This window comes from Perna viridis, chromosome 10, assembly GCF_037379345.1.
Source record: "Perna viridis isolate PV_CMFRI_1.1 ecotype Kerala chromosome 10, ASM3737934v1, whole genome shotgun sequence".
In the NCBI taxonomy this organism is placed as follows: Eukaryota; Metazoa; Mollusca; class Bivalvia; order Mytilida; family Mytilidae; genus Perna; species Perna viridis.
In genome coordinates, this window is record NC_142454.1 from 1119959 (window position 1) to 1147817 (window position 27859).

General features: G+C 30.6%; 1 protein-coding gene across 4 annotated transcripts; it reads right to left on the minus strand.

Moving 5' to 3' along the window:
• Nucleotides 1–1766: 1766 nt before the first annotated feature.
• LOC148604078 (uncharacterized) lies at nucleotides 1767–27452 on the minus strand. 4 transcript variants are annotated; one of them, XR_015915999.1, is made up of 10 exons: nucleotides 27047–27450; nucleotides 17759–17942; nucleotides 14621–14724; nucleotides 13565–13705; nucleotides 12543–12719; nucleotides 11955–12058; nucleotides 11004–11115; nucleotides 9723–9920; nucleotides 2757–5169; nucleotides 1767–2419 (listed from the first exon to the last, which is right to left on the minus strand). XR_015915999.1 is itself a non-coding variant. In XM_088549367.1 (10 exons), the coding sequence occupies exons 1-10, from the start codon at nucleotides 27105–27107 to the stop codon at nucleotides 5139–5141; spliced, it is 1140 nt and encodes a 379-aa protein (XP_088405493.1). In that variant the 5' UTR covers nucleotides 27108–27452; the 3' UTR covers nucleotides 1767–5138. The 4 variants fall into 4 exon arrangements, 3 of the variants coding, with proteins under 3 accessions (XP_088405493.1, XP_088405492.1, XP_088405494.1); XM_088549367.1 differs by adding an exon at nucleotides 6306–6333 and having other exon boundaries at nucleotides 1767–5169; nucleotides 27047–27452; XM_088549366.1 differs by having other exon boundaries at nucleotides 1767–5169.
• Between the last annotated feature and the right edge of the window lie 407 nt (nucleotides 27453–27859).

Consider the following 27859-nt stretch of genomic DNA (forward strand, 5'->3'; position numbering starts at 1 on the left):
TCAAGGGAACCAAGGTTATAGCGGTAATCAAAAGAATGTAATCCAGGGACATAGACCAGACATGGAAAACAGACATACACAACAAAGAGCATAAAGTAACTAAAATCATACATACTCCACTAAAAACTGGGAGCATGGACCAGGTGCACCGGTAGGATAAACGTCCTCTGCTTTTCTAGAAATTCCCGCCGAGTTGCTCATAAAAGTCAAGTCCGGGGTAGACAAACGAGGAAAGGAAAACTATGACCCGTTGAATAAATCAGTTTTCATGGTGCTGATGGATACAACATAACGATCCACGAGTTCATGATGACGACCATAAATCATAAATTAGTTGTATTTCTGTTCACATAAATCAACACATAATACACTAATGAAACAATAACTTGCATGTGTTAAAAGTTTTAAAAGTTATTATTGCTATTATGTCTTACGTAATTGGTTTTTTTTTCAATACCAAATTTGTATTATATCTAACATATCTAAAATAGTAGTATCAAACGTTTATTCCTGTCCGTGTTAATGGAAAAGCTTTGAAAACTAATTTTATAAGGTAATGCTTTACTGCATACATAATTTGGTTTTTATCCTGTATGTGTTCTTTGTAGGATACACAGATAATTAGTAACAGATGATCTAAGGAATTCTAGTGAAAAAGTGAATTCGTATTATGTATTTCATCACAAAATGCGAATAAAACTTCATTATATCACTTCAGTTGTACATATTGTTACAAAGTTTTGTTTGTTCTTCTGTCCTTTGTTAAAATACATAGTATAATATGTGAATTCATAGATTAAGTTGTCAGTTCAATTTTAATCGGTCATCATTTTGACCTGATAGGCTGATATGAAGCATCCGACTTCAATATGACAAAAAATCTCAACCTGTCATATATAGAGTTTTTTTTATAACACAACATTGGGTTGTCCTTTTAGAGTTTCCCGTATCGTTTATGTACTTATGTTTATGTTTCCCGTCAATTGTATAATAATAACTACTGGTAGTTTTGATGGTATTGTCATTTTAAATATGTTCTGAAACAGCTTTCAGTAACTACAAGCGTTCTTTGATTGGATGTCTAATTTTGTCTATATGGTATATGTTGAGGTTGTCGATGGAGAGAATTGGATGTATTATTGAGTGAATTTTATCGTGTGTTTGTTTGTTGTTGCAGTTCATGTTTGACCTTACATTAAAGGGGGTTTGTTAAGTCAATATAAAACTAGTTAACACCATCGCATATTTTATGCACCTGTCAGGATATGTTGGTCATTTAGAAAGTTGGCTGATATATTCAAGAATAACGAGGATATCAAAAGGTTGTGAAATCTTTTGAAGCCCGGGACAAGGGATTAAAATGGACACAATTTGTAAAATTATTGTTTCTTTCAAGTTATGGGCAGAGTTTAGATCAAGAAAACTTTTTCAGAATTTACTTTACAAAATGATGTTAAATTTTGCCCAGTTGTCAGAACTAAAGTCCTCTTCAATTTCAGACCTATATTGAAAAGAATCAATGCTTTATAAAAAATGTTCTTGAAAGTCAAAATACTTAGGCAGAAGTAATTTTCAAATTTGAAATTAGAATGATTGACAAGTAGAAGGAGCTATCCATGACAACATAGTGTATGTTTGCAACAGGAAGCAGCATGCAACTAGCAATCAGCTGATTTGATAATACTGTAACATGCAGGTTTCGTTACTATTTTTATCACTATGATATCAATTATATCTACTACGCTTCATAAAAAAAATCCTCCAGACAAAGTTTCCATTTCTTTTATTTGTTCACATTCGCTATGTATACATATAGTTAGAAGTATATTAGTTCAGATAATTGTACTAGTATAACCAAAAAGAAAACAGACAAGATTTGTATTCCTATTCCCAAAGATGTATGGTACATTATCTGGATTAGGATGCCAATTTCTCACTAACTTCAAAACACAATTTGGCATTATAACACTCTTACGGTATGTGTGGAACTTAAATTTCGGATCAACACAGCTTTCTTCCTAAGTACATATCTGTCATCCCTCCAAACCTTTTTATGAAATAACAATGTCCAAAAGTACTGGAATTTTTCTTCGTCAGTTAATGGTTTCTGTAATGTTTTTCTCTAGGTCCATCTTCCCACCACATCTGTTTGTTTCTTTTATTTGTGATGCAAGGTTTGCATAAATAGAATTGAAATCCTCACATTCCTGGTCCTGAGGAATCACAAATCGATTTTAAACAGCATGTTTTATGGTCTGAGATATTATTTGGGTCATCCTTTTGTACTGCTTTACACCCAGAAGATAATGTGTTAGCGAGAGTCACATCCTATGTGGAACACCATGAATATGTTTCAGGACAAAAGAATTGCCTTCAGTGATGAGAACTGTAATGCCAGGAGTCAATGAGCAGTTTGTCACTGGAATGAAAATGTTGACAAACCATTCACTTCTATTTGGAATCCAAAAAGACAAAATGCTCCAAGAAGATAAATTGGGGAAAATATTCAAAGAACTAACCTTTTAATACAGAAACAATTTTTTTCACTGAAAAATATACATGTTTTAGTTTAAAGTAAGAAGTATATGGAAGTTATATATATTGTTGTTGTGTAAATTTCAAAATATATCTATTTAAAATTCTGTTTCTCTGGATTTTTATCTGAAAGCTACACTGATATCAAATCTTGGAATACTAATTGATTGGATTTTAGTAAACTGAACTGATAATGAGGTATGCTATAATTCATACTCTACCATTTGCTTTTATTTACTAACAGGTGGATGACTATACTCTAAGAATAAATCATCCTTTTATCCAAACTCCTCCAACAATCATATTGGCTTAATTGTTGTAGTCTGTACAATTTTCTACGTCTGTAAAATCTATCATGTTAAAAAAATATCAGAAAAAAAAATAGATGGGTCTGTGTAACGATAATAAAGATTATACTGTACATCAGTGTATCAGTCTACATCAAAAATAGTAATCAGCCAGCCTACTGCTGCCTCGAATTATCCGTGTAGTATGTTTGTGTATCATGTAAAAGTAGCTTCAGTAAACATAAAGTTGATAAGATACTCGTATAAATTAGCCAGGGTATTTGATATTTAGGCGGAAAAAAGGATTTCTCTATATTTTCATAGGTTTTATCTATTAATAACACAGAAGAAATAGAAAAGGCTTCATAATAACTTCCTAAATGACATTTCAAAATGTGTTTAATTAAATTATGAAAATAAAAGTGTGGTCAGCGAGGAATATATTACGGCCATAAAATAGATTAAACCAGAGGTATCCAAAAACTCACAAAATGGCTGACAATGACCTACGAATATTCTTAGTGTATGTTTGTGATGCAATATTACTTTTTGGTTTGGTTTGTCATCATTCTGTAGATGTTATAACATTGTTGTCGGGAGCTTACTACAAAGTAAATTCACACTTGTTGTTAAGAGCTTACTACAAGATATGTTCACACTTGTTGTTGAGAGCTTACTGCAAGATATGTTCACACTTGTTGAAGACCCTTTGGTAATCTCTGAAAGAATTTACTATTTTGTGTTTAGGTTTTGTGCTGATGCATTTGTTACGTATCACCATATCCGTTCTTTTTCTAATGTTAATTGGCATATGTTCAATTTTCGGAGGCAAAGATAACAATCACTTAATAGTCGTAACAGAAAACAATATGTTCATTTTTTTTCATTAACTTTACCAAACGTATGCCTTCAGTTCCTTGTCACGACTGAAAAAGTATATTTACTGAAGTGCCATTTCTGTAAGAACATTTCATAGTTAAATTTTATATAAAAGTTGCTAGACTTACTTCGTGTATCTGTTTTAAGAAGTTTCGTCGTGAACGAAACTGATATTAAAACCTTTTGACCCATATTGTCGCTCTGTAGTAAATATTTTATCAAATGCATGTCTCTATTATCATTCTTTTCAATTATTCAAAATCTGTTCCCAACTTTCTAAAAGTCAGAAATCAAAATAGTCTAACAAACATTACAAGTCCCTGTTATTTTTTTTTCAAACATACGGCATGTACAGTTGGAAAGTATTGTAAACTGAAATTTGATTAAAGCACCAATTACAAAATGTCTTTAATGCAGTGGGTGCGATTAAAGGATCGTAAAATAGTCATCACATGTTGAAATCTATTTTATATACACATGAAATGAACACTTTAAAATAAATATGTAATGTCAGAATAAAAGAAATGTCCAATCTGTACACTGAATATCACACTGCTGTGCTAAAGATATTCATATATATGTATATATACTTGATCATAGAAATATTAAACATAAAACACAAGCGTAGATTGACATCATTTACAGTAAAATAATCTAATGTCTTTAAGGACTTTTCATAAACAATGTATCTATCATCAGTGTAGTCGTAACCTAGGTTAACAATGTTTGCCTCAAATTAATGTACTTTAGCTACTCGTAAATATCATAATGTTTACATTTTTTTCATTGTTAAAAAAACAAACCCTTGGTTTGGGCCACGAAAATTATGTTGTTATAGGCGTTCACTTTATATTTTATATGGAGGTTTTTACAATGTCAGTATGATTCCTAAAAAACGACAAATTAGTCCAAAAAATTCCTATTAATTGAAAATGATATGTCTGTACAAATAGAATAGATTCACATCATAGCCGTGAATCGATACTTCACACCTGTGCAAAAAAAAAAAAAAAATAAAATAAAATATTTTGTCTTTCGAAGTCGCTATAACAATAATCATTCAAATGCATAAAAAACACAGAATTAGATAACACAATAAACATCCATGTATATAAAAAGATATATCAAAATCACTCACAGAAAATGAATAATAAAAAATAAACAGCGTTCTGAGCAAGGGTCAAGTAAGTAAATCCAGAAACACATGCACCTTAATGTTGAAAATAAAGTAGAATCCAGATACACAGACGGCACCTTAGTATTGAAAATAAAGGAGAATTATGTTTCTCTCTCCTCGACATAATAGCAAGCCACTGATACACAATGTCATTTCATGGTCTTGTTATATTAGGTAGTGGTGCATTACCATTGACTTCAGATAATGGTGGCGCTGTGGGCAACGGTGGAAGTGTCTTTTTATCTTTTGGGAGATCCATATCAACTGCAGATCTTGGAGAAACAGCATCGTCTAAAATGCGTGGAATAATATTATTAGCATTATAATTTGAATTCCGATGAAATACGCTTTCTGATTGTATAACATATTTTGCCCATCATATTATAGATTAAATTGTATTTATGTGACTTTGTAACGTTTTGATACTGAAATTAAATTATGAAGAGTGACTGTTATATTTTTTCTGTCTATTCGAAATAACCTCAATGCCCATGTTGCACACTTAAAAATAACTTGCTACGCAGGGCATTTAGTGTGCACCATGCATACATATGTTTTGCATCTTTTGTTTTTTCGTTTACTACTTTTTACTTAAGAATTGGCTGCATTAGCTTTCTATGTAGTGTTCAGTGGCAAACGTGAATTGCCCTTTTATCAATGTTGTCATTGTCTGTGAAAGTCACCATGATTCTCCGATAAGGAGTGAAAGTTTCCGTTATAACATAAATATTCAGTGGATTTGACGTTGAAGGAGCAACATTTTGGGTGTTTGGCAAGAACCATGATGTTTTTACTTCACCATTTTCAGCATCTGAGTTTATCCCTCGCTATTATACAGGTTCCTGTTCAGTGTATTATATATGCAAGGTTTAGCTTTGCTGGTAATTTGTTTTTGGGCGTGTCTTTTTTTTGGCAAAATTTGTCCTTTTAATGTTCGTGGTATTGCTTTATCCAGTGCCTTTTTTTTATTTGTAACTTAATGTTTATTGCAAAATCATACATTTGTAAATTCAGCAATCAAACTTTGGGTAAGAATGTTCATCTATGATCATTGAATAGTTAAACACATATCATATACACTACATGTATGAAAATACTACAGAATTGTTTCTTATCCTGTCAATCAGAACTTATATTGTATATTGTAGCATTTAATAGAAGCGAAAGAGGTTAGTACATGTAATGAAAAAGAAATCAAATATGAAAGAAAAGTATTAGTCTGATCCAAGAAAGGTAAATGAGATAAATATCATCTAAGTTTAATTATACTTATGTTTAAGTTTAACTATAATTATGTTTTTAAAATTTGACTACATGTATCTGTAAAATTATAAAGATCAAGGTTAGTAAAGGCGAAACGTTAACATTACTTATTCTTGTGGAAAAGTATAATAAGCGTGCTAAAAAGATAAAGAACCATGAATTACCCGTCTTGATCAGCGAAAATAATTTCCTCTGTGAAACATAGATAGTGTGATGAAATTCGTAATGAATCGACAGAATAGCAAACAAGCTTTTAAGAACAACACCATTAAATTTCTGTGATAAAATCAAGAAAACACACAAACAATCAAAGTCCTCTTTTATACATTTGATAATTGAATGAATTTATTTATAACAAGATTTCATGGATGCATTAGTCATATTGATTGTCACAATTGCAATACGTATACAATAAAATTCAAGGGAACCAAGGTTATAGCGTTAAAGCATTTTCCTGTATGATTGGATAGGGTTCATATAGATATCGGGGATACAAAATGAAAAAGTTAATTTTAAATCAGACATAGTTTCATTTTACATTTACATTACTTCTGTCTCAAAACGTGACTACCCCCTATATTTTTTCTTAACTGAACAGATAAGCATCGCTATTTGCCTTTTTTCTTAACTTTGTATTTAAGCCCAAGGTAAAGAAAAACTTTTAAAGTAGATCATACCTATTACACTGAGCATTCTTTTCTGTAATTTTACAAAATCATACACGCATATAAATTTTCAATGATTTAAATGTTAAAAATGATGTAAAAAAAATATGTGTTCTTCGTGTAAATTTAGACAAAATTATATCCACCACTTTTATGATAGTTTGCGAAATAGTGAAATTCCCCCACAGGATTCATATCAAAATTACCTTTATTAAGGCCCAGTTATATCTTGAAATCAAGTTTGGTGACCCATGATTTTTACATTACAATCCTGATTTTGTTCATTTAAAGTCATCTTCAAAAAAAAAAAAAAAAAAAAAAAAATTTTAAAAAAATAGGAAAATTTATCTTAAATGAAACTGAATAATCTTTTTTCGCTACACGTCTCTACTTAAGCAACTCAGACAAAGAATATTTGTCAAAAAAGTATTCTTCTTTTGAAATAACAAGACAATTTACAGTGATTCAGTAAACTGAGACTAAACTGTCGTTTTCTTTCCATTTCTAAGGTTAAATATACTGAAACTAAGACTGCTATGAACCGAAAAATATTACTAAAAATAAGTTATTCATTATTCATGTTTTGCTGTATGTGTTATATCTTTTTAAAATGAATTATAGATAATGCCAAAAGTTAAAGAAAACATTCAAAATGAGGGAGAGATAAATTTAAGGGATAAAATTATTTTGAATCAAAGTAAATAAGATAAAATGAATGAAAGTTGACACTTGTACATGTACATCTTTATACAACTCAACATACTGACAAAGGATAATTACCCAGGGGAAGTATTCAGGAAACTAATTAACCTTAAAACGTTGAAGTTGGCATTTACAAAAAAGATACAAATATCTGTTTTCTAAGTTTACTTTTCATTGAAAATCGATAGCGTTTGCATAAAAATAAAAAAGATAAAATACTTAGCAGCAAATTGAGTTCCAATAACAGAGTGTAATACCATTTTTACTTTGATGTATACTTATCAACTACAAATGTGTTTTCGCGTGTAAGAATGTGAAAGCTAAGTGTTGTGTTTAAAGAAGTACATCCAGAATTAGAGTAATCAAGGGAACCAAGAGTCCAGCGGAAGTCAAAAGAATGTAATCCTGGGACAAAGACCAGACATGGAAAACAGACAAACACAAGAACATAAAGTAACTAAAACAATACATACAAAATAACAAAAGTAAACGAGCAACTCGGACACTAAAAACTAGGAGCATGGACCAGTGGGGTAAGCGTCCTATGCTTTTCCAGAAACACCCGCCGAGTTGCTCATAAAAAGACAAGTACGAGGTAGACGAAAGAGAAAAGGAAAACTATGGCACGTTGAACAAATCAGTTTTCATGGTGTAGATGGATACACCGTAAAACTTCTGTTGTGAGGACTTCAATATTGTAGCAACATAACCCTATTCCAGAAGCCTAATTGTAAGAAGTCGTCTTTCGCGATACAAAAAGTCTGCATAGTTACGACAAGCTCTGGTATAAGGTAAGAGTTGGGATATGAAAACTCCATACGCAGGTGCGAATTGGATGTTGCCACAGATGAGAGAAAAGTTGACAATTCTGAATACAAAGTCATCACGTTTGTCGTAAAGTTTAGTCAATAGTTGTTCTTTATCATCGATCTCTAAGTGTAGGTCAAGATATGAGGCTGACTTCACAGTTTCTGTAGTATCAAGTTCTTTGGGGTAGATGCGATGATGAAATCCCCGAAACTATGATTGTTTAACGATAATACGTCATCAATATAGCGGAAACTGAGATTAAAGGACCAAAGCTAAACGATGTTCTTTCTATCGGATGTGATCAACCATAAATCAAGCCTCAAAAGAGGGAAGGAATCGATCAGTAAGTAGAGGAACACAATTTGTTTCCATTGTAATGCCGACCGCTTGTTGAAAAACACGTCCACCACACTGGACAAATATGTTGTCTATCAAAAATTAAACATGGTTTGGTTTCATCTTAACTTTTTTTATGAAAGTCTCCAGAAAAGGTTAGTTGTCGATAGGGAACAAAACATCATCCTTTGATCGGAAATTTTAGTATTAACAGTATCATTATCAATATGATTAATTAGATCAAGAAAGGGACTTTCTTAATTATCAATATTAACTTTATCTAAGGACCATTCTACAGATATATATCTTAAGTATAAAATTAAAGTCATCGTATTTAGAGCCAAAATGTTATCCAAATATCTTAAGGTGTTATCATTTGTTCTATTAAATGTTGTTTGGAAGGCTCTTTATTTATTCTGGCCATAATTAGTGATTCTTAACAGTGCAGAAAGAGATCTACAATAAGTGGTGCACTATTGTTTCCCATGGGAATTGAAATGAATTGACCATAAATAGTTTCGTTAAAGCATACAAAAATGTAATCCAAAAGGAATTAAAGATCAGTAAGCATATCAAAAGAAGTCCGATGAACGTAGTTTTTATGTTCTTCGTTACTTAAAAATTATCTAAAAGAATTCAAACAAGTACATTCATAGCCTGATTTATTAAATGACCATGATTTTTTATGATACTATTTGGAAGTGTAGTGTATAAAGTTGAAAAATCAAAACTTGACTAGCTTCGAAAGTTTCCACGTGGATATATAATTTATCAAGAACTTCAAGCAAGTTTTAAAACACTCTAAAAAGTTAATTCCACTATTTTCATATTTATATAAGCTTTGTTACAAAAATTCATACTCAGATAATATTCAGCAATCTAGACAAACTTTGACATCAACTAGTCAATTGAAGTACAATAAAAGAGTGATAAGAGTGATGTAAGCTTTTAACTTTGATGTATCAAGTATCATTTGAAAATGTGCTACATCTCGTGTATAATAGTGAAAGCCTTGACACATGATGAACAGTTTCATTCATAAACGTTTCTTAAGGAATGTCTTCCTACCTGGAGGCGATTTCTCTGCTTTCTTGTCTTTATTCAAATTTTCCACTTTATTTTTCTGACATGGGAATCTCTTATGTTTTCTTCGGTACCATATCATAATGCCCACAATTATTGCTATTATCAGTACAAGCACAACGACAACAGCTATGATGATTATTAAATTGGAAGATGCAGGCTCGGTTGATGGATCAGTAAAAGCTAAAATTAGGCAAAAAAAAAATCTTCGTTTCTACATCAACATTTGAACCAACATGTAAATGTATCATATACAGTGAACATTTAGCATGAGAAATGGTTTAAAATAAAGAAAATATCTTATTGAATGTTTTACCTTTAATTCAAACGTAAACTTTTATACAGAAAACGAAATGGTGACAAATAAATAGAATACAGAGCGGTAAACTTGTATTGATACGTTTACAGTTACAAAATGTTATGCAATTTTATTATCTTTTCCATTTTTTTAGTAACAAAATAAAGATTTCATTACTGTGTTTAAATTTACTTACGACATAACTCTGTAATAAAAAAATATTAAAGTTTTATCGTTAATATTCAATGAGAAACTTACTGACATTGCTGGAAGATTTGTGTTCAAAGACAGATGGAAAACTGTACTAATTCTTTTGGGTTTTATAATGCATATATACATACTACTTTTACAATAACTTTTTTCTGATGTTTATCTTAATTTAATTACTAAGCTTATAACGTGATTTTCACATCGTTTTGCTCATTTACTTTTGTTACTTTGTATGTATGATTTTAGTTACTTTGTGTTCTTTGTTGTGAATGTCTGTTTTCCATCTCTGGTCTTTGTCCCTGGATTACATTCTTTTGATTACCGCTATAACCTTGGTTCCCTTGATTACTCTTTGAAATAAGTTTTAATATCACAAGTATAATAGCAAAACTATTGCTTTGTCTTCAAGATTAAAGATTTTTTGGATAAAAAGTATTTATTGTTTGTCCTTTTATTACATTGTCAAATAACAATAGTGTAATAGATAGGCGATATTGTGATGCATATGGAATTGTATATTCATATTGATCTGTATATAATTTAATTTTCTTTGTTCTTACAACACAATATGGATTTTCTTCTGCAAAAAAAGTCAAAGACTGATCTCTAATCTCGAAGACATTACAAAATGTGGATATGTTGTGTGTGTATATAGTTCTCTCGTTGAATATTAAAAGATTTAATCAGGTGTTTTTAACTAAATTTGACTTTGTTATTTATATAGACTGAATTTAACTGAACAAATCAGGAAAAATTACCATAGGCAGTCAGGGTGATTAAAACACTACTTGGATCACTTGTTCTTGAAGATGCTGATTGCTGTTTTGCACAACTTCCGGGGTTTGAACTTACTGAAGTACCAGATACTGCCTGTTATAAAGAATAAATTATCGTATGAAAATATGCCATATTTTTGTTTATTCCACCTGAATGTTTTTTTTACATTTGTTGATGACTTGACCCTTGGCCATTGGTTGTTATGGTTGAAATAAATCTACTCGATATTTTCATGTTTTAGAAAAGCTTTTTGTTCTATTTAGAAAATCTTACTTTTTTTTACTTCTCATTTTGATTCACATTGAATTTTAGTACATTGGAATTTCGCATTAGGACATGAGCAAGCTTTTGAGAATTTTAAATTTTCTTTACTTAAACATTATTTGGTGGTAATAAAATTATGTTTTTTTTTAAATTTATATAAAATTTACATTGCAATATCTCGGCTGAAACGTAGCGGTCATTTCTCGCCTTGGCTTTTCAGTCGAATTAATATTCACATTAAATAAAGTATTAATCTCTTACATTTTTGTTCTCTTTTTTGGTAACTCAAGATTAAGTAAAATGAAATTTGCCAACCTATTATTTATGATTGTAGCATTGAACTTGGTAATACACTTTAATAACTGAAAGTCATCAATAAACATACTATTCACTGATAAAATATGAAAATCAATAATCGATTATTTTAAGTAAAAACGATCTACAATGTATAATTTTTGTTTTAATTAATAGTTTTTATTTTAAATCAGAAAGAAACATACCACCAAAATAAAGAAAACATATTGTAATTATAACTTAAACGCATAACAATTATAAAACTCGTAGGTGAAATAAAGTCTTCACCGATAACCAAACTATCAATACCTATTGTGAAAATGACATTAAGAGCTTAGTGTAGAATGATTGTATCAATAAAAGATTATACTTACTAAACATGTGAACATGTTTGAGTTTTGGCCATCACTGTTGATAACTATAACATAACTTGTAGATCCAGATGTTACTGAGTGTACACCGTAGAGTACTCCATTAGCTAAAAAAATAAGGCAATTAAATCTTTTAAATCTAATTTCTTTGTGCTAATTAGAATTGAACATTGATGAAAAACACTAGAAACATTGGGTCGATTTACCACACTGCTGATAGACCATAGGTCCACTGGGATATTCACTATCCTAGTAGTAAACCTGGTCTGACCGAATCATATAATAGTCACCACAAAATAAAAATCGAGATTTATTTCTTGTATTGCACCAGATAGGACTTTCATTATCTAACTTACATGAATATTTTTGTACGTATATCTGATGAATCATCAATGCATGTCTTTGAATTATATGACGGCGATACCTGGTATACGTCCAAGTCCTGATTGTGCTAACTCCATTTGGTTAAATCATTTAGTTTTACTGTTGGGTTCGTTCAATAACTGACATTTCCCCAAGTTATGAGTTAAATAACTGAAATAACTGCTAAACTCTCTGGTATGGAATTGCATTGTGCATGTGTAAACTTACCTGAGCCAAACATAGGTGTATTACATTGTGTATAATTGAATGCCATTGTAGTTCTGTTAGTACAGTCATCCCACACAGAACCAGTACCACAACTTGTAGATGAGCCATCGTTTACTGAATAGGCATAACTGCCTAAAAGAGGACTTGGAAAGAACTGTTTCACATCAGCTACATTTGCTGGAAAATGAAAACATTCGCAATAGTAGATATTAGTTTATCGATGGAAAACTCGATTGAGGTTTATAATATCGATCATTGCGGTTGTTTTCAACTTTCTTGTTTTTGTTTGCCTTGATATTGCCAACTTGTTATGACAAATGGGTAGACCTTTTGACTATTCTCTGGAATTGTTTCCATTCAGTTCAATAATTGTGTTATTACCATTTACCAAATTCAACATGATCAAGACCTTCGGTTTTTCAATACTTTACATTACAATTCCACATCTATAGGTTGTAATATGGACTCAGAATTATCATACATTGCGGGTTTTTTTTCAAGATATGTAAAACACCAAAATAAACATATACCGGGAATGATGTTTTTGATTTTTTTCCACGGTTACTTTCTTCAGTACCATTCATTCTAAAAATCATACATAAGTAGACAATAAGTGAACAATACATATCATTTGCACTGAGTTGTTTTTCCTGAACCCCTAAAAGGACCTAAAACCATGTTTGTATAATTAAAACTAAAATGGATTTATTTGCTATGTAAAGCATATATATCAATGGATTTGTATTAATAAAATTACGCGAAATTGTAATATTTGTTAACTTTATAAAACTTACCTTATCATGTACATCATTTTAAGGAACCAAAATATATAGCTAGACTTTAACAAGTAAATCATGTATATATATTTCTAGGTATCTTAGTAAAAATATTAAATAAATCAGATGAGTTTATCTTTGACTGATTTCAGAGAAATTAAAATTGAAAATATTGGATCTATTTTATCATGAATAGTTATGAATATTAGAATTTAGCCAAATGGTAAAGATACATGTAAAAATTACCTGCTTTGACTAGAACGTGATACTCCTCTGTGCCTGGGCCACTCGTTGAATCACAAATTTGGCTTGTAGTAATCTTTCCACTATTATAATCACCTTCGGGAACCATGCGTATTCTTTTAAACTGTGCTTCAGGTTCCTCAGCTATGGAAAACGGACGAAACATATAATTATACAGAAAACTATTGGAAATATTAGCCTTAAGAACTGTCAAATCGAAATACCCTTATCAATGGTACAAAAAACAACACCACACACACACACACACACACACACACACACACACACACACACAAAACAAATGAAAAAACACATATATGAGTAAATGTTAAAAAACAACCGGACTACACCCTCCTAGAAAAAAAAACAAAAACAAAATAGGACAGAATAGAACAGAAGCAAAAACAAAACAAAACAAAAATGAAAAGAAATGAAACAACAATCTGGTGAACCGGTTGGGTTCTTTTCTGATGAATGGCTTTAGGGTTTTTGGTTCTGTATCTAAAATACATTTCTTTCGTTTATCATATGTTTGTTTCTTATGAAAGTTTGTGTTTTATCCATTACTTATATAGATAGATAGTAAAAGATGGTGAAACATTCCTTCAGGAATAAATTTATCATTTTCCGGAAACAATTTATAACTCATCGTGCATTTACTTCAATAATTAAATGTGAAGTTGTAAGGAAAACAAATGGAACTCGGATTTGATCGTAATCAAAACACAAAAACCGCAGACGAGGAAAATGGACACAAACATAGTAAAGTACGTTAATTAACGATAACATGTACATAGAAAAAGCAAGTGAGTAACCCGGACTACATTTAAAACTTGTAGTATGGACTAGGTGTAGCGATATGGTAAGTGGACTATAGTTTATGCATCGTTATCATTGAATGCTTGAATTTCTCTATCTAATCTGGTTGATATTTGGATATCATGTTATTGTGTCATGAATCGCTTCATAAACGCCAAATTTTCACTATCTTTTACAAACTGTGTGAATGTTAGACATTCTCAGAAAACATAGGATTTCGTTACCTTTATGTTTACATACCGTTATTTATATAATACATGTAGCTGTAGTCCGTAATTTTTTTATAGTTAATGCATAAAAATCCAGAGTAGTTAGCTCCATATGCAAAACTTGTAGTATCACTTCTGTAATAACAAATGAATGTTATTTAAGTTATTCAATATAAAATGCATTTACTGTTTAATGAATTAAGTTACTGAAACGAAGTTAAGCTTTGGTTAGAAGAAAACAATGTACTCTATGATGAACAGATTGGTTTTCGTAAAGTTAAAAACTGTGTTGATCACATTTATCTTATTGACAAAATCATAAAGAACAGAAAGAGTGTAATACAGATACATTTGTTTGTTTTGTTGATTCAAAGATGGCTTTCGATAGGGGGAATAAGTTTAAATCCATTGGTATAACAGGAATCTTTTTTAGTTAATCTGAACGTATTACCAATTATGTTTTATGCTGATGATATAACACTTTTAGCACCTGATGAGCAAAAGGTCCTAATTATCTTGGATGATTTGAATAGATGGTGTATAAAATGGAGATTAGCAGTAAACCAGAAGAAAACTAAGATTCATTTAAGAAATAAGTCTGTACCAATAAGTAATTATCAATTCAAATCTGGTGACATGTGTCCCGATTTTGCATCATGTTACAAGTGCCTAGTTGTAGTTGAGTTTTCAGATTATGCAGTTACTGCATAAAAACTAGCAAGGTCTACCAGTAGAACACTTTGTATATTAAAAGGTAGGTATTGTAAAATAATAGGTATGAATTTTGATATTTACAAAAAATTGTATGATTCTTTCACTAAACCTATTTAACTTATGCCTCTGGTGTTTGGGGAATTAATACCCTAAAAGTATTAATGTTATTCAAAACAATATTCATCATGAATTTTTCCTTGGTGTATTAAAGAAAAGCATTAATTTAGCTGCAAGAGGGAATAAGGGGTTTCTGTCTTAAAAAACTCGATATGTAATCATAAACATTGATACTAGTGTGATATGTAAAAATATGGATACATGATATATCAATTTTAAATCGTCATTGGATTATAGAGTTTTGCAATTATGTCGCAGATGTAAGATAGTTAATGATGTACATGATATTGCTAACTTGAACAATGTATGCGAATCTCTTTGAATTACTGAAAGAGAGTCCTGGTAAAATAAAAGAGTAATCAAGAGAACAAAGATTCTAGCGGAAATCAAAAGAATGTAATCCGTAGACAAAGACCAGACCGGGAAAACAGAAACACACAACAAGGAAAATAAAATTACTAAAATAATACATACGAAGTAACAAAAGACTCCACTGAAGGAAAATTCGATTAAGGGTTATAATACCGACCATTGAGGTTGCTTTCAACTTTCCGGTTATTTCCTTGATATTGCCAACTATTAACTACATGGAAAACAGACACACACAACAAAGATCATACAATAATCAAGATAATACATACAAAGTAGCAAAAGTAAATGACTCCACCAAAGTTTTCATAGATGTATTTTATTTAGTTAACTACAACTCCAAGTTGAAACTTGCAGATACAATAGACTACCTTTACCTCTGAATGAACGTTTATGTATTTATTGCAACAATAATAGTATTGAAGTTGAGAAAACCTCTTTGTTTGAATGTAATTTCTACTAAGATTTACGACAAGACTTATTCATCAATGCTTGAGCTTTTTTAATAAGGACTTTTCGACATTGATAACAGACTTAAATTTTTAATGTCAAATATAAAAATGGTTCCCATTGTAGATAGTTGTGTACATAAAATGCTTTATTGACGAAAACGTGCATTCATTTAGTAAAATGTTTTAGTGTTATAATATATAATATGTTTTTATCTTGTTTTCTGTGGTTTGTTTTATTCGTAGTTTCTCTATCTCAGTTTCCGCTATATAGATGACGTGTTATCTTTAAACAATATTAATTTCGGGGATTTGATACATCGCATCTACCCAAAAGAACTTGAGATAAAGGATACTACAGACACTGTGAAGTCAGCCTCATATCTTGACCTACACTTGGAAATCGATGGTAAAGGAAAACTATTGACCACACATTACGACAAACGTGATGACTTTTCATTCAGAATTGTCAACTTTCCTTTCATCTGTGGCAACATCCCTTCGGCTCCTGCGTATGGAGTGTTCATATCGCAACTAATACGTTTTGCCAGAGCTTGCCGAAACTACGCAGACTTTTTGTATCGCGCTAGAACTCTAACAAATAGGCTTCTGGAACAGGGTTATGTTGCTACAAGATTGAAGTCATCACTACAGAAGTTTTATGGTCGTCATCATGAACTCGTGGATCGTTATGGTGTATCCATCAGCACCATGAAAACTGATTTATTCAACGGGTCATAGTTTTCCTTTCCTCATTTGTCTACCCCGGACTTGACTTTTTATGAGCAACTCGGCGGGTGTTTTTAGAAAAGCAGAGGACGCTTACCCTACCGGTGTACCTGGTCCATGCTCCCAGTTTTTAGTGGAGTCCGAGTTGCTCATTTATTTTTGTTACTTTGTATGTATGATTTTTGTTACTTTATGTTCTTTGTTGTGTTTGTCTGTTTTCCATGTCTGGTCTTTGTCCCTGGATTACATTCTTTTGATTACCGCTATAACCTTGGTTCCGTTGATTACTCTTTCTCATAAGCCGTTTTTGACTGGCATCCTTACGATAACTATGTTCTTTTATAAATGTGTAATATGCAATGTAAACGAAGGTGACACTTTAACAAAATATGTTTGACTTGTTTGTTGTTAAAAACACCATGGAACTGAAATATTAAAGCATTTGTATTGGAGCTACTTTACTTCAGGTCAATACATGATACTACCCAACAATAATGCAATAAGACAAAAACTAGATTTGCTGATTATCTTTCTAAGCAAATTTTTCAGTTAATGTTTGAATTTGGGTTAATCTCGATTAAGTAGAATTTAAAAAAAGAAATTATATTTTTCATTATTGGTACAATCATCAGCCATCGAAAACCATAATAAAGAATAAGATGTTCTTTCTTTTTTTTTATTTCCCGAACTGATCTACTCTAACATCAGCCATTCAAGAAAAAAAACAATTGATTGGTAAAACACACTTTGGCCAGTGAAATACAGAGTGGCAATTAATGCATTTCAGTTACCTAAACAACCAGGTAGAGTCGTCGCTATCTTCACATGTATATGACGTCATAGCCGCTTGTGAATATACACTATATGACCATCCTGAACTAATTTTGAGTGTAATTCGGGCAACTGTTATTACTCCATTGAAGTTACTGTCATACCAATTTCCATCTAACGCTGTAGGGAAAGTGCATGATGAATCTAGAAGTAAAAACAATTACATTTGCCTTAAGAATTAATGAATTAATAAATAAGTTAGAAGAATACTAACTTTCATTGAAAAAAAAAACAAATGGCTTTATTAGTTAATACGGTTACCCTACCGGTGCACCAGGTCCATGCTCCCAGTTTTTAGTGGAGTCCGAGTTGCTCATTTGCTTTTGTTAATTTGTATGTATGATCTTAGTTACTTTATTTTCTATGTTGTGAATGTCTATTTTCCATGTCTGGTCTTTGTCCCTGGATTACATTCTTTTGATTATCGCTATAACATTGGTTTCCTTGATTACTCTTTCACATCATTACAAGTTTTTTTTCGCAAAACACGTCCATATATAATGAAATGAAAATTAAGGATCTGCTATGCTATGAACCCCAGTTGATTCCTCATGGTGGCTGAAAAGGGGTTTCTAGCACGTGAATGTGTCACATATCATACCAATACTGATAAACCATGCTATAAATGTACTGATTATAATTCAATTATATTTTTCTTCCTTAATGTGCAACACGAAGATTCCGATTGGACGAAACATCCGATTATTGACCTTCATCAGATCATTTAACACTGAGAACTTTTTAATGTTTATGTTAGAACTGGATTTGGTTTCCTAATTCGATATTTGTGGATTTGAATTTTTCTCAAATAGAAAATACTACATAGGGAACAGAGTTAGAGACAACAGACAAACATAGGAATATCACATATCTAGCACTAGTTTAAAAATCAAAGAAGACAAAACACTATTTCATTCCCACAAACGTCTTGTATGAACTAATTTGTTTGGATATAAATAGTTAATTAATGTAATAGTATTCATAAACCATGCTGACTTAATATATATTACAATTTTACATTCTCTTTTATGAAGTCGTTTAGGCCTTAATGACATTAAAATATAACTTATTACAAAATATTTAGTCATAGAATAATATACATATGTATATCTAAAAAGACAATTTTCAATTCATATATACAAATAATTATTTTGACAATTCTATCAATCGTTGTCATTGGGATAATTGTACATGAATTATATCCGTCATACAATTATAATTAATTCATAGTTCAACCAAAGTGCTAGGATATAAAAAATTACTCACTGTGACAAAACCTAGTTCAATATATTTTAACTGCTATCGTAAACTGCAGTGTGCTACAAATTGAACTCTTGTGCCTTCTTTATAACGCAAAAAATAAGGTTAATATTCAAAGCTCAAGGTTAGTGTTTGCATGAGGGATATACCATCTGTAATACTGAAAGTTACGTACCTGTGAAGACACATGATACTTTTCATATACTAATAAGTGTAGTACATTTTATTGATTCCAATTTAAATTTATTTCGAAAGTATGAATATGTTTCAATTTAGTATTCAATTAATGTTTAAATCAACAGGACAAACTTATACAACTCGTACATCACAATTATGGTATATTTTGCCAATATGTCAATGACCAGCCCTTTTTATTGCTAGTGTAAATCATATTTTTTTCTATTAGACTCTCTTTTTAAATAACACTTTTTAAGGACGAAGTTTCCTTTTGTTTTGACATACCAAAACTGTGGTTGTTTGTATTTATCAATTCTATAGGATTTTTGTTAAAAATACTTTATGATAGATTTATTAATGATTTGGTCATTTCTAGTTTAAAAGCACTTTTTGTAAACTTTGTACATATTTTCTGTTGTATTGGATCACTGCGTCATTAATGCTCAGAAACTCAAAAATAAAAAATATAAACGGATAAATATCATATTTTTCACTTTGAACATGTCTTTGCGTGGTAAAAATGTTTTTCATACAGAAATGTAAGCTAAATATATTTTTTGCACTTTTTTATCGGAAATTGATGATTTATCAATAAACTTGAAAGAGTAACATATGAGTTCCTCTTATATTTATTTATGATGTATATAGAAATTCGTTTTTAAAGGTGCAAACAAACTGAATATGGATTGTTTTTACACCAGTTACGGCATTTTTCTATTTTCCAAAGATAATGTTAATTAATAGATATTAGGTATAATAGCCGTTAAATCTTTTGTTAAACCTCTAATGGAAACTACTCCCATACACATATCCTCATAGTGGATTATCAATACATAAACTGTTGCTATGTCTCATACGTATTAATCTGGCAAAGGAAAATGTGAGAATACCAAATTAAGGGAAATAAAAATACCTGAGCAAAATTTAACCAAAAAAATCCATAATTATAATGAAAAAGAAAAACAATCAATCATATTAACAATTATAATCTTAAACATGCATAAAGAAATACACCAAGCATGGTAAACCTATGTGCTCCTGGAATGTGGTCAGTTCCTGCTTCTTGCACGACATGGTAAAAGAAAATGAACTCGTGATATATGGCGGGATTTTATCATATTTAAAACTCATACCTACGTTCGAAATCCGCGGAAACCTCTGATGCGATAACTTTCATCGTTTTGTATAATCCGATTAAAGTATTTTTATGATGTCACTCAGCCCCATCTAGACGATCGATGGAATTGTCATAGTTGTTTTAAGTTCATAATATTTAATATTTACTGAATATATGACCAAATTGATTAAATACTTTATATTAAAAATTCGTGTACATAACCCCGCCCCCCCCCAACCCAAACACATATAAACTGCAGTGCTCGTTTTTACACCACTTCATTCAAAAGTAATTATTATGTAATACCATAGCATTGAATTAGTTACACGAGAACCTTTAAAAATTAAATTCCTTATTTCCCAGTTTTAAAAGGCGAGACTTCTTTAGGTACACTTCACTGCATTTGCCGAAGTAGAAGCTTTCAAACACATCTTCATTACATGCTTGTTATGCGTTTTAAGTGAATCAAACAAGCAAAATTGGAATTAAATGTAATTAAGAAAAAAAAAATCAATACTAAATTATATTAGCGTTCATATTACTTCTTTCTATATCTTTTTTTCTTCTTGAAAGAGGGAATTTTTTACCCATTTTTCTCTTTTATCTTCTGAAATTTAATTAAAAGGAGAATAAATAAGGGTAATGTTAAAGTTACCGAAAACTAATCTGATCCATTATCAAGTCAAGTCTGACAAATCTGACAAATCAGATATTACATCACAAGAGCAGCTTGTATCGCAATGGTCCTGACTTGGTACGGACATTTTAAACGAATATACCGATGGTGATTAAATAGCATTTGCATAATATCGCGTCAAAATAGGTACATTAGTAGTCACATAAGCACAAAGAAAAATTTACAAATAACAAGCATTACTCATAATTTAAGAAGAAACTGAGTATTTTTCAACTAAGGACTGATATCTAAACAAATTCAATAAGAGACCTTTTGACAGGCATTTCCTCATACCCCTGATTCAAGAGTCTGTTACGCAGGTATTAAAAAATGAGTATCTGTTTATTTCTCATTTTTGTAAGCTTAACAATAAAAAAATGAATAAATGATTATATAGACCAGTAGATGTTTTATTGATATGAAGACTTATATGTAGTCATTTTAAACGGTGTTTCCCTTCTTTGCTTACATATGAAAATAAATATTTTATACAGTTGATTTAAAATAGAAATAAAGACAAAAGATTTGAGGAGTACTTTTATCGAAATAGATATGTATATATAATTTTTACATGTTATCTATTTAATTTCGATTTCATGTAATTTCCCTAAGAATATACATTTCCAAAAGGTACATGTATGTTGGATAGAATTAGGATTTATATTGAACTATTTTACTGATGTCATTTGTATGAAAAAGTTCAATCCCATTTCACATTGTGAATTTATATTAATGTATTGATAAGAGTTAATATCAGTCTGAAAGTTATCATCACTGATTAGTTCATAAGAGTTAATATCAGTCTGAAAGTTATCATCATTGATTAGTGGCATCACTGATTAGTGGGTGAACAGTTGATTCAGTAGTGTAAAACTTTTCTTGAGCAATTGATTTTGGTAATTCTATATCAAGTAAAACATACGACAATAATTAAACTTATAATGCTTTCTTTCAAAATGTTTATCAATGTTTCGCTGAATAGAAAAAAAAACGTTTTCTAATTTGTCATGGTTATCTGATATACGTGGCTATTCAATTAATAGTCGAACAGATAAAGCGATACTAGCGAAGTCGTACATTTTTACCAGACAAATAAACAAACCTAACATAGTGTAAAGATATGTTTAACCAGAAGACATCACTTTATGTAACTACACATTGTAAGATGTTAAAAGATTAATTCAGTGGGGTTAATGATGGCTGGTGTTTAATGAAACTTTATCAAATCCAAATCCAATGGTCAGATGATTGATATAAGAAAGGGTAAACCATGCTTTGGACAATATCTTCTGAACCGACTAATTTTTTAGGTTTTCATAAGTTTCAAAAAATGTGCACTGTACCAAATAGAATTGGAAAAACCAAAATAAATAACTTCAATATGAATATATATATATATATATATATATATATATATATATATATATATATATATATATATATATATATTGTGATTGCTATTGTTCGTTTAAAATTGGGATGAAAGAGACTTCAAAAGTTCAAATATACGCTTTTAAGAATTATTCATGGAGACCTTTCACAATGCCAACAATACAAAAGATCTATAATAGACTTAAAACTGGACTATTAGTAATAAGCAAATCTTAAAGACAATTCCTTTAGAGAATAAGTCTACTTGGATTGTCAATATTCAAAGTCCCAAAGTATGATATTAATTGCTGAAGTTTGCATTAAAGAGGTGAATATTAACTTTTGTATTACTTTAGTCTTGTGTTAGGATTTTGGGTCATCAAAATATGTTTATACAGAGTTAATAAAAAAGAACATAATCTGACGGTAACAACATGACAATGGAAATAGACAAACACAACAAAGATAAAAAAAAAAAAAAAACAACAATTAAATACGCCATAGAAATTATATTTAAAACGGTTTTGTGTTTATATAGTTTATGTTTCTGTGTTTTACTTTAGTTTTTACTATACTTACTTGCTGTATTTGTGTTTTTATTGTGCTTTCTTAGTTTCCCTAAGATCATTTTTGTGTTGTCTGAAGAGTTCCTTTTACTTGGTTGTCATTTTCCGTAATGTTAATATTGGGTTTTTTGGTTGGTTTGTTAAATGAAAATTTCAAGTATATTATATTATGCAATTTGAAAAGCATTTGTCCACCCACATTAATATGACAACTCATTATGATCGTGGTGGTATGTATTTATACATGACAATAATGAAATGTCTTGTCAATTTTCACATTTATTTCATTATAAGATTCTAGACCTTTGTATTTTATCCATAAATGCGTACAACAAAACATTCGGTTCTGATTTACGGAAGTCTGCTTTCATTGGTAAAAAATTGCGGTTCATTAAATATACCCATTCACAAACAATTGTGTTGAATCATGAAAGATAAATAGACAAATGAACACAGGTACAAACAGTTTTGAATATTTTGTTTTACATTTTAATGATCAGTAACATGCAAACGTAGGATTTAACTACATGCATATGTAGTTAATAAAAAATATTTGTATATTCCATTAATTATTAAAACGACATGGCCAAAATATTTACATTTAAAGAAAGCAGGAAAATCCATTTTCTGATTGCTGATAGAAAATATCACCATATGAAAGGAAAGTAAAATGTAATGGATTAAAAGTGTCAGGAGTAATTTAAAATAGTTTATGTGAAAATATGCAACAATAGGAACTTTTATCGCGTATTATTGTTAAATAAAGTTAGATCCTGTAACTTGAATGATAAGTTACCTCCTTGGATAGAATAAACCTGATATCTTTAAGTAGCTAAGATGTCAACATACGTACCATGATAGAAATGAAAAGGGTCTCTTTAATACGGCTTTTAGAAAATACAGTTCGCAAGATCTTAGGTCTTTCTTACTAATAACTATTCATTGGGTTTTCATCACTGATGTTTCAGACAATGTCTAGAGTTCCTATTGATCAAGACTACGCCATTTCAAAAATAGAAATAAATTATAAATTCAGAAATGTTTTATACTAATAACAATAAATTAAAAAATAGCTTGTTTTACATCGACATTCAGTTAACGTAGAAATTATATATCCCTTAGAAAATGTACGTTCTGAAGCAGTTCAAATAAAATTTAGCTTATCGTCCTTTAGCAAAGGACCAAACTTTTAATCACAAAAAAGTTGATAGAAATTATTTCTTATTTATCTGTAAAATGAAAATTGAATCGAATCGTGTCCATGTCTTTCTAACTTACAACATTATTTTCTTTGTACTGTCAATTACCCAGGTTTTGCTTTTGTGAATTGCGAGTTTTTATTTAAATAATTCTAGACACCACATTCATTACTCGTTTGACCTCTAAAGATGTTCCAGACAACACAAACAGTTTATACAAGAATTCAAAGTGTAACTCATTACACCAATGTGTTGAGGAATAGTTCAGTCAAATCTAAATCTTTTGCAAGAGAAACTTTTATGGTTCTAATCTATAGCAATAAACACAGACGGAAGTTTAACAAAATCATACATGCGGAAATCTCAAAATAAGCATTTCAAAATATAATATTCCATAAGAATTTTGAAATGCTAATTTGGATTTTTACGCACATCTGATTTTGTAAAACTTTGTTTCTGTGGATTTCATAATGACTTATAATATATATAGATATCAAAACATTCATTTCTGTTGCAATTTGTTTAAGTTTTAAATTTTTGTCTGGATTAGAATAAAAACATATTGATTTAATCTAATCCATCAGCTCGTCAGATCACGTAAAATCATGCTAAGGCCATGATTTAGTTCATTTCAATAGCAAAGATAGACTTAATTTATCAGATGCTAACAGTGTAATTGGCTTTGGTGCGTCACTTATGACAATATTCTACTCTCTAGCACCATTCATTCTTTTCAAGCAGAGATGCTTCATGGCGTTTAATTTTAACGAAAATTATTTCAGCAGACTAAATCATATTCAGGGGTATACTTTCTTTTTCTAACCGTTTATTGAAGGTTAGTATTGATAAACCAATTTCTAATTTTAACAGCCCTAATGATGACACAAACAAGCGGAAATAAAAGACACGTTACAATTACTTTTGATCATGATGTGATGTATGCGCTCGCTAACTTTTTTTCTGCAACAGGGTTATGTTGCTAAAAGATTAAAACATCACTACAGAAGTTTTATGGTAGTCCTCATGGACTGGTGGATCGTAATGGTATATCCATTTGCGCCATGAAAACTAATTTGTGTTTCTTTCCTCTTTATTCTATCCCGGACTTGACTTATTAAGAACAACTTGGCGGGTACTTCTAGAAAAGCAGGGGACGGTTGGCCTACCGGTGCACCTGCTTCAATCTCCAAGTTTTTAGTGGAGTCCGAGTTTCTCATTCACTTTGTATGTATTATTGTTGTTACTTTCTGTTTTTTGTTGTGTTTGTTTGTTTTCGATGTCTGGGTTTTGTCCCTGGATTACATTCTTTTGATTTCCGCTAGAATCTTGGTTCCTTGATTACTCTTTGCATCATTTAAATGGTTAATTTGAAAGATATCTCCCCAGTTTTAATTGTGTTGACGGGGACGCTTTGTGACTCGTGTCTGAGAGCAACATTATCGTTGCTAGACTATTACGGGATTATACTCACTTGCAAAATGACAGATTCCGCTGGCGTAGCAGGAAGTGAATACCCTTCTTAAGCAACTGATGTAACTTGTGGTTTTTTTTGTGGGAGTTAATATAGTGCTTAATTTTTGAAGTGGCATTTTGTTTTCTTTATCTTCAGTTTTTTTATGTTCAATTCATTTTATTCGATCCGATTTATTATGTATATAGATCGTCTTTGTTTCCTGTTTCACGTTCTAGCCATGTTTTAAGATATTGACGACACTAAATGTGAACTGCTGACGCTTCGGTGTATGTTTGCCGACATCAGGTAACACGTGTGTTTTTAAGCAAAATACACGAACATGTATTACATGTACATGATCATTATAGTACGATTTGACACCTGTTTTTAAATTTAAACATTGTCTTAAAATTGTAGGATTATCTTTTATTGTTTTCATGATTTCACGTTTTGTTTTTAATTGTCAAATCGTTTAAATCTATATCTAAAGCATTTAAACGTTTATCTCTGAAAGTTAAAGGGTACGGAGCGACAGGGGTATTTTACCTGGTATATCGTTTAGTACGATGTAAAACGTTTATATGCATTGGCTAAAAATGACGATCGATCTGCTTTCAATTAGTTAGTATGTTTGTTGGTTTACAATACCTTTTTCTTTGAAGTCATAAGTGACAGACTTGAATTGAATCAAGATTTTACATATGCTTAAAAAAATTGTCAACGATTGCCAATAAAAATTAACTCAGCAGACCTCATCACCAGATTTACAATTGTACTTTTAAGTTTCTATAAAAACTCGTTTTGATCCAACTCATATTTAATATAATGAGGTCCCTTTTTGTATATTTCCCCCTTTATTTATTTACTTTGTGTTAAATATTTCATTTTGATATTGTAGTAAATATTTTAAACACAAAAGTCGATATGCATTACTTGTTAACTTGTTGATTAAATAGTTTTCTTTTGGAATATTTTCGTCATGTGATAACACAAATCACTATGAACACAATTTTTGCCATCAGATGGTTAATTAGCTTAAAAACGTGTTTAATAAAAATCAAGATGCGCAGAAATTATCTTATCGAAGTCTACGGTAGATCTGCTATTATTTTACCATATATTTTTGCCTGGTTGTTATCCCTGAATATTATGTCGGTTTTGGTAACCGTTCGAGTCCTGATTCCGTTTATTTTCCTTACAATAGGCATACTTCTATGGAGAAGACGATAATTAGACAAGTCCGGAATAGACAAAAGAGGAAAGAAAAAGTATGACACGGACAAGGGCATTCATTAAATTGGAGTTTTTAAGTCATGTGCCTTTGTAACTCTGTGTAGACGTTGAAACAAGAGAATTGACAGAGAGACAGACTACCAAATGGTATTCTACTGTTTTTCAGAAAATTAAAATGTTATTAAAGTGAACTCACCTGTCCGAAGAAAATGCAGAAAAAGTATTACAAGTTTTTGATATTTGTTTTCTATTCTCATCTTGTTAATCTACAATAGCACCAAATCAGAGATGTCTTGAACACTTTCACATTCTCTCAATTACACTGTAACTGTCACAAAATGTTCCGAATTATTCGCCATCTAAAATCACTTTCCTTATTAATTAAACATATATCAATAATGACAGAAAATGCGACTGTGGTATCAAGTGACTTTTAGTGGCGATCAAGCGGATCGTTTCAATAGTAGATAACGAACGTCACTGATTTTCAACGTTTTCACGTTCCTAACAATTGATACTGCTCATGAATACGCTATTCAATGCATGTTTAAATAACTAACACCATAACAACTTCGCTTTCATAACATAACAGTGTTTTAATAATGTACAATAATTTTTGTCGTGAAAATTTCGGACCAAACCATTCTTTAAATACATATGATTCAATAGGAGAAAAGTTTCAATGCAGTTTGAAAGGACAAAACGATGTTTAATCACCCAGAAACAGTCCATGACTTCACAAATTTATATTGGAAAAATCTAATTCATTGGGATCTTTAGAATCTTGTCGTAGGAAACAGCATACTTACAACGTCAATAGCTATTCCTTTTACCCATCGATCCCTCGTCTTTCATTACCATTCCTAATATAAAAGGTTTATACAAATATTTTCTAAAACCCGTATAGACTGAACACAAATATATTTGAAATCAAAATGAATATAAGATCTTTACATTTTTATGAGAACTTTCCTATCGATTAACAAATGGTATATGCACAATTTCAATA

Coding starts and splice junctions, on each gene's coding strand:
- LOC148604078 (XM_088549366.1), bottom strand. CDS start 27,107: ATGAGAATAGAAAACAAATATCAAAAACTTGTAATACTTTTTCTGCAT. Junction 17,943..27,046: donor TCTGCATTTTCTTCGGACAG/GTGAGTTCACTT, acceptor TTTTACTTCTAG/ATTCATCATGCACTTTCCCT. Junction 9,921..11,003: donor AATCACCCTGACTGCCTATG/GTAATTTTTCCT, acceptor GCCTAATTTTAG/CTTTTACTGATCCATCAACC.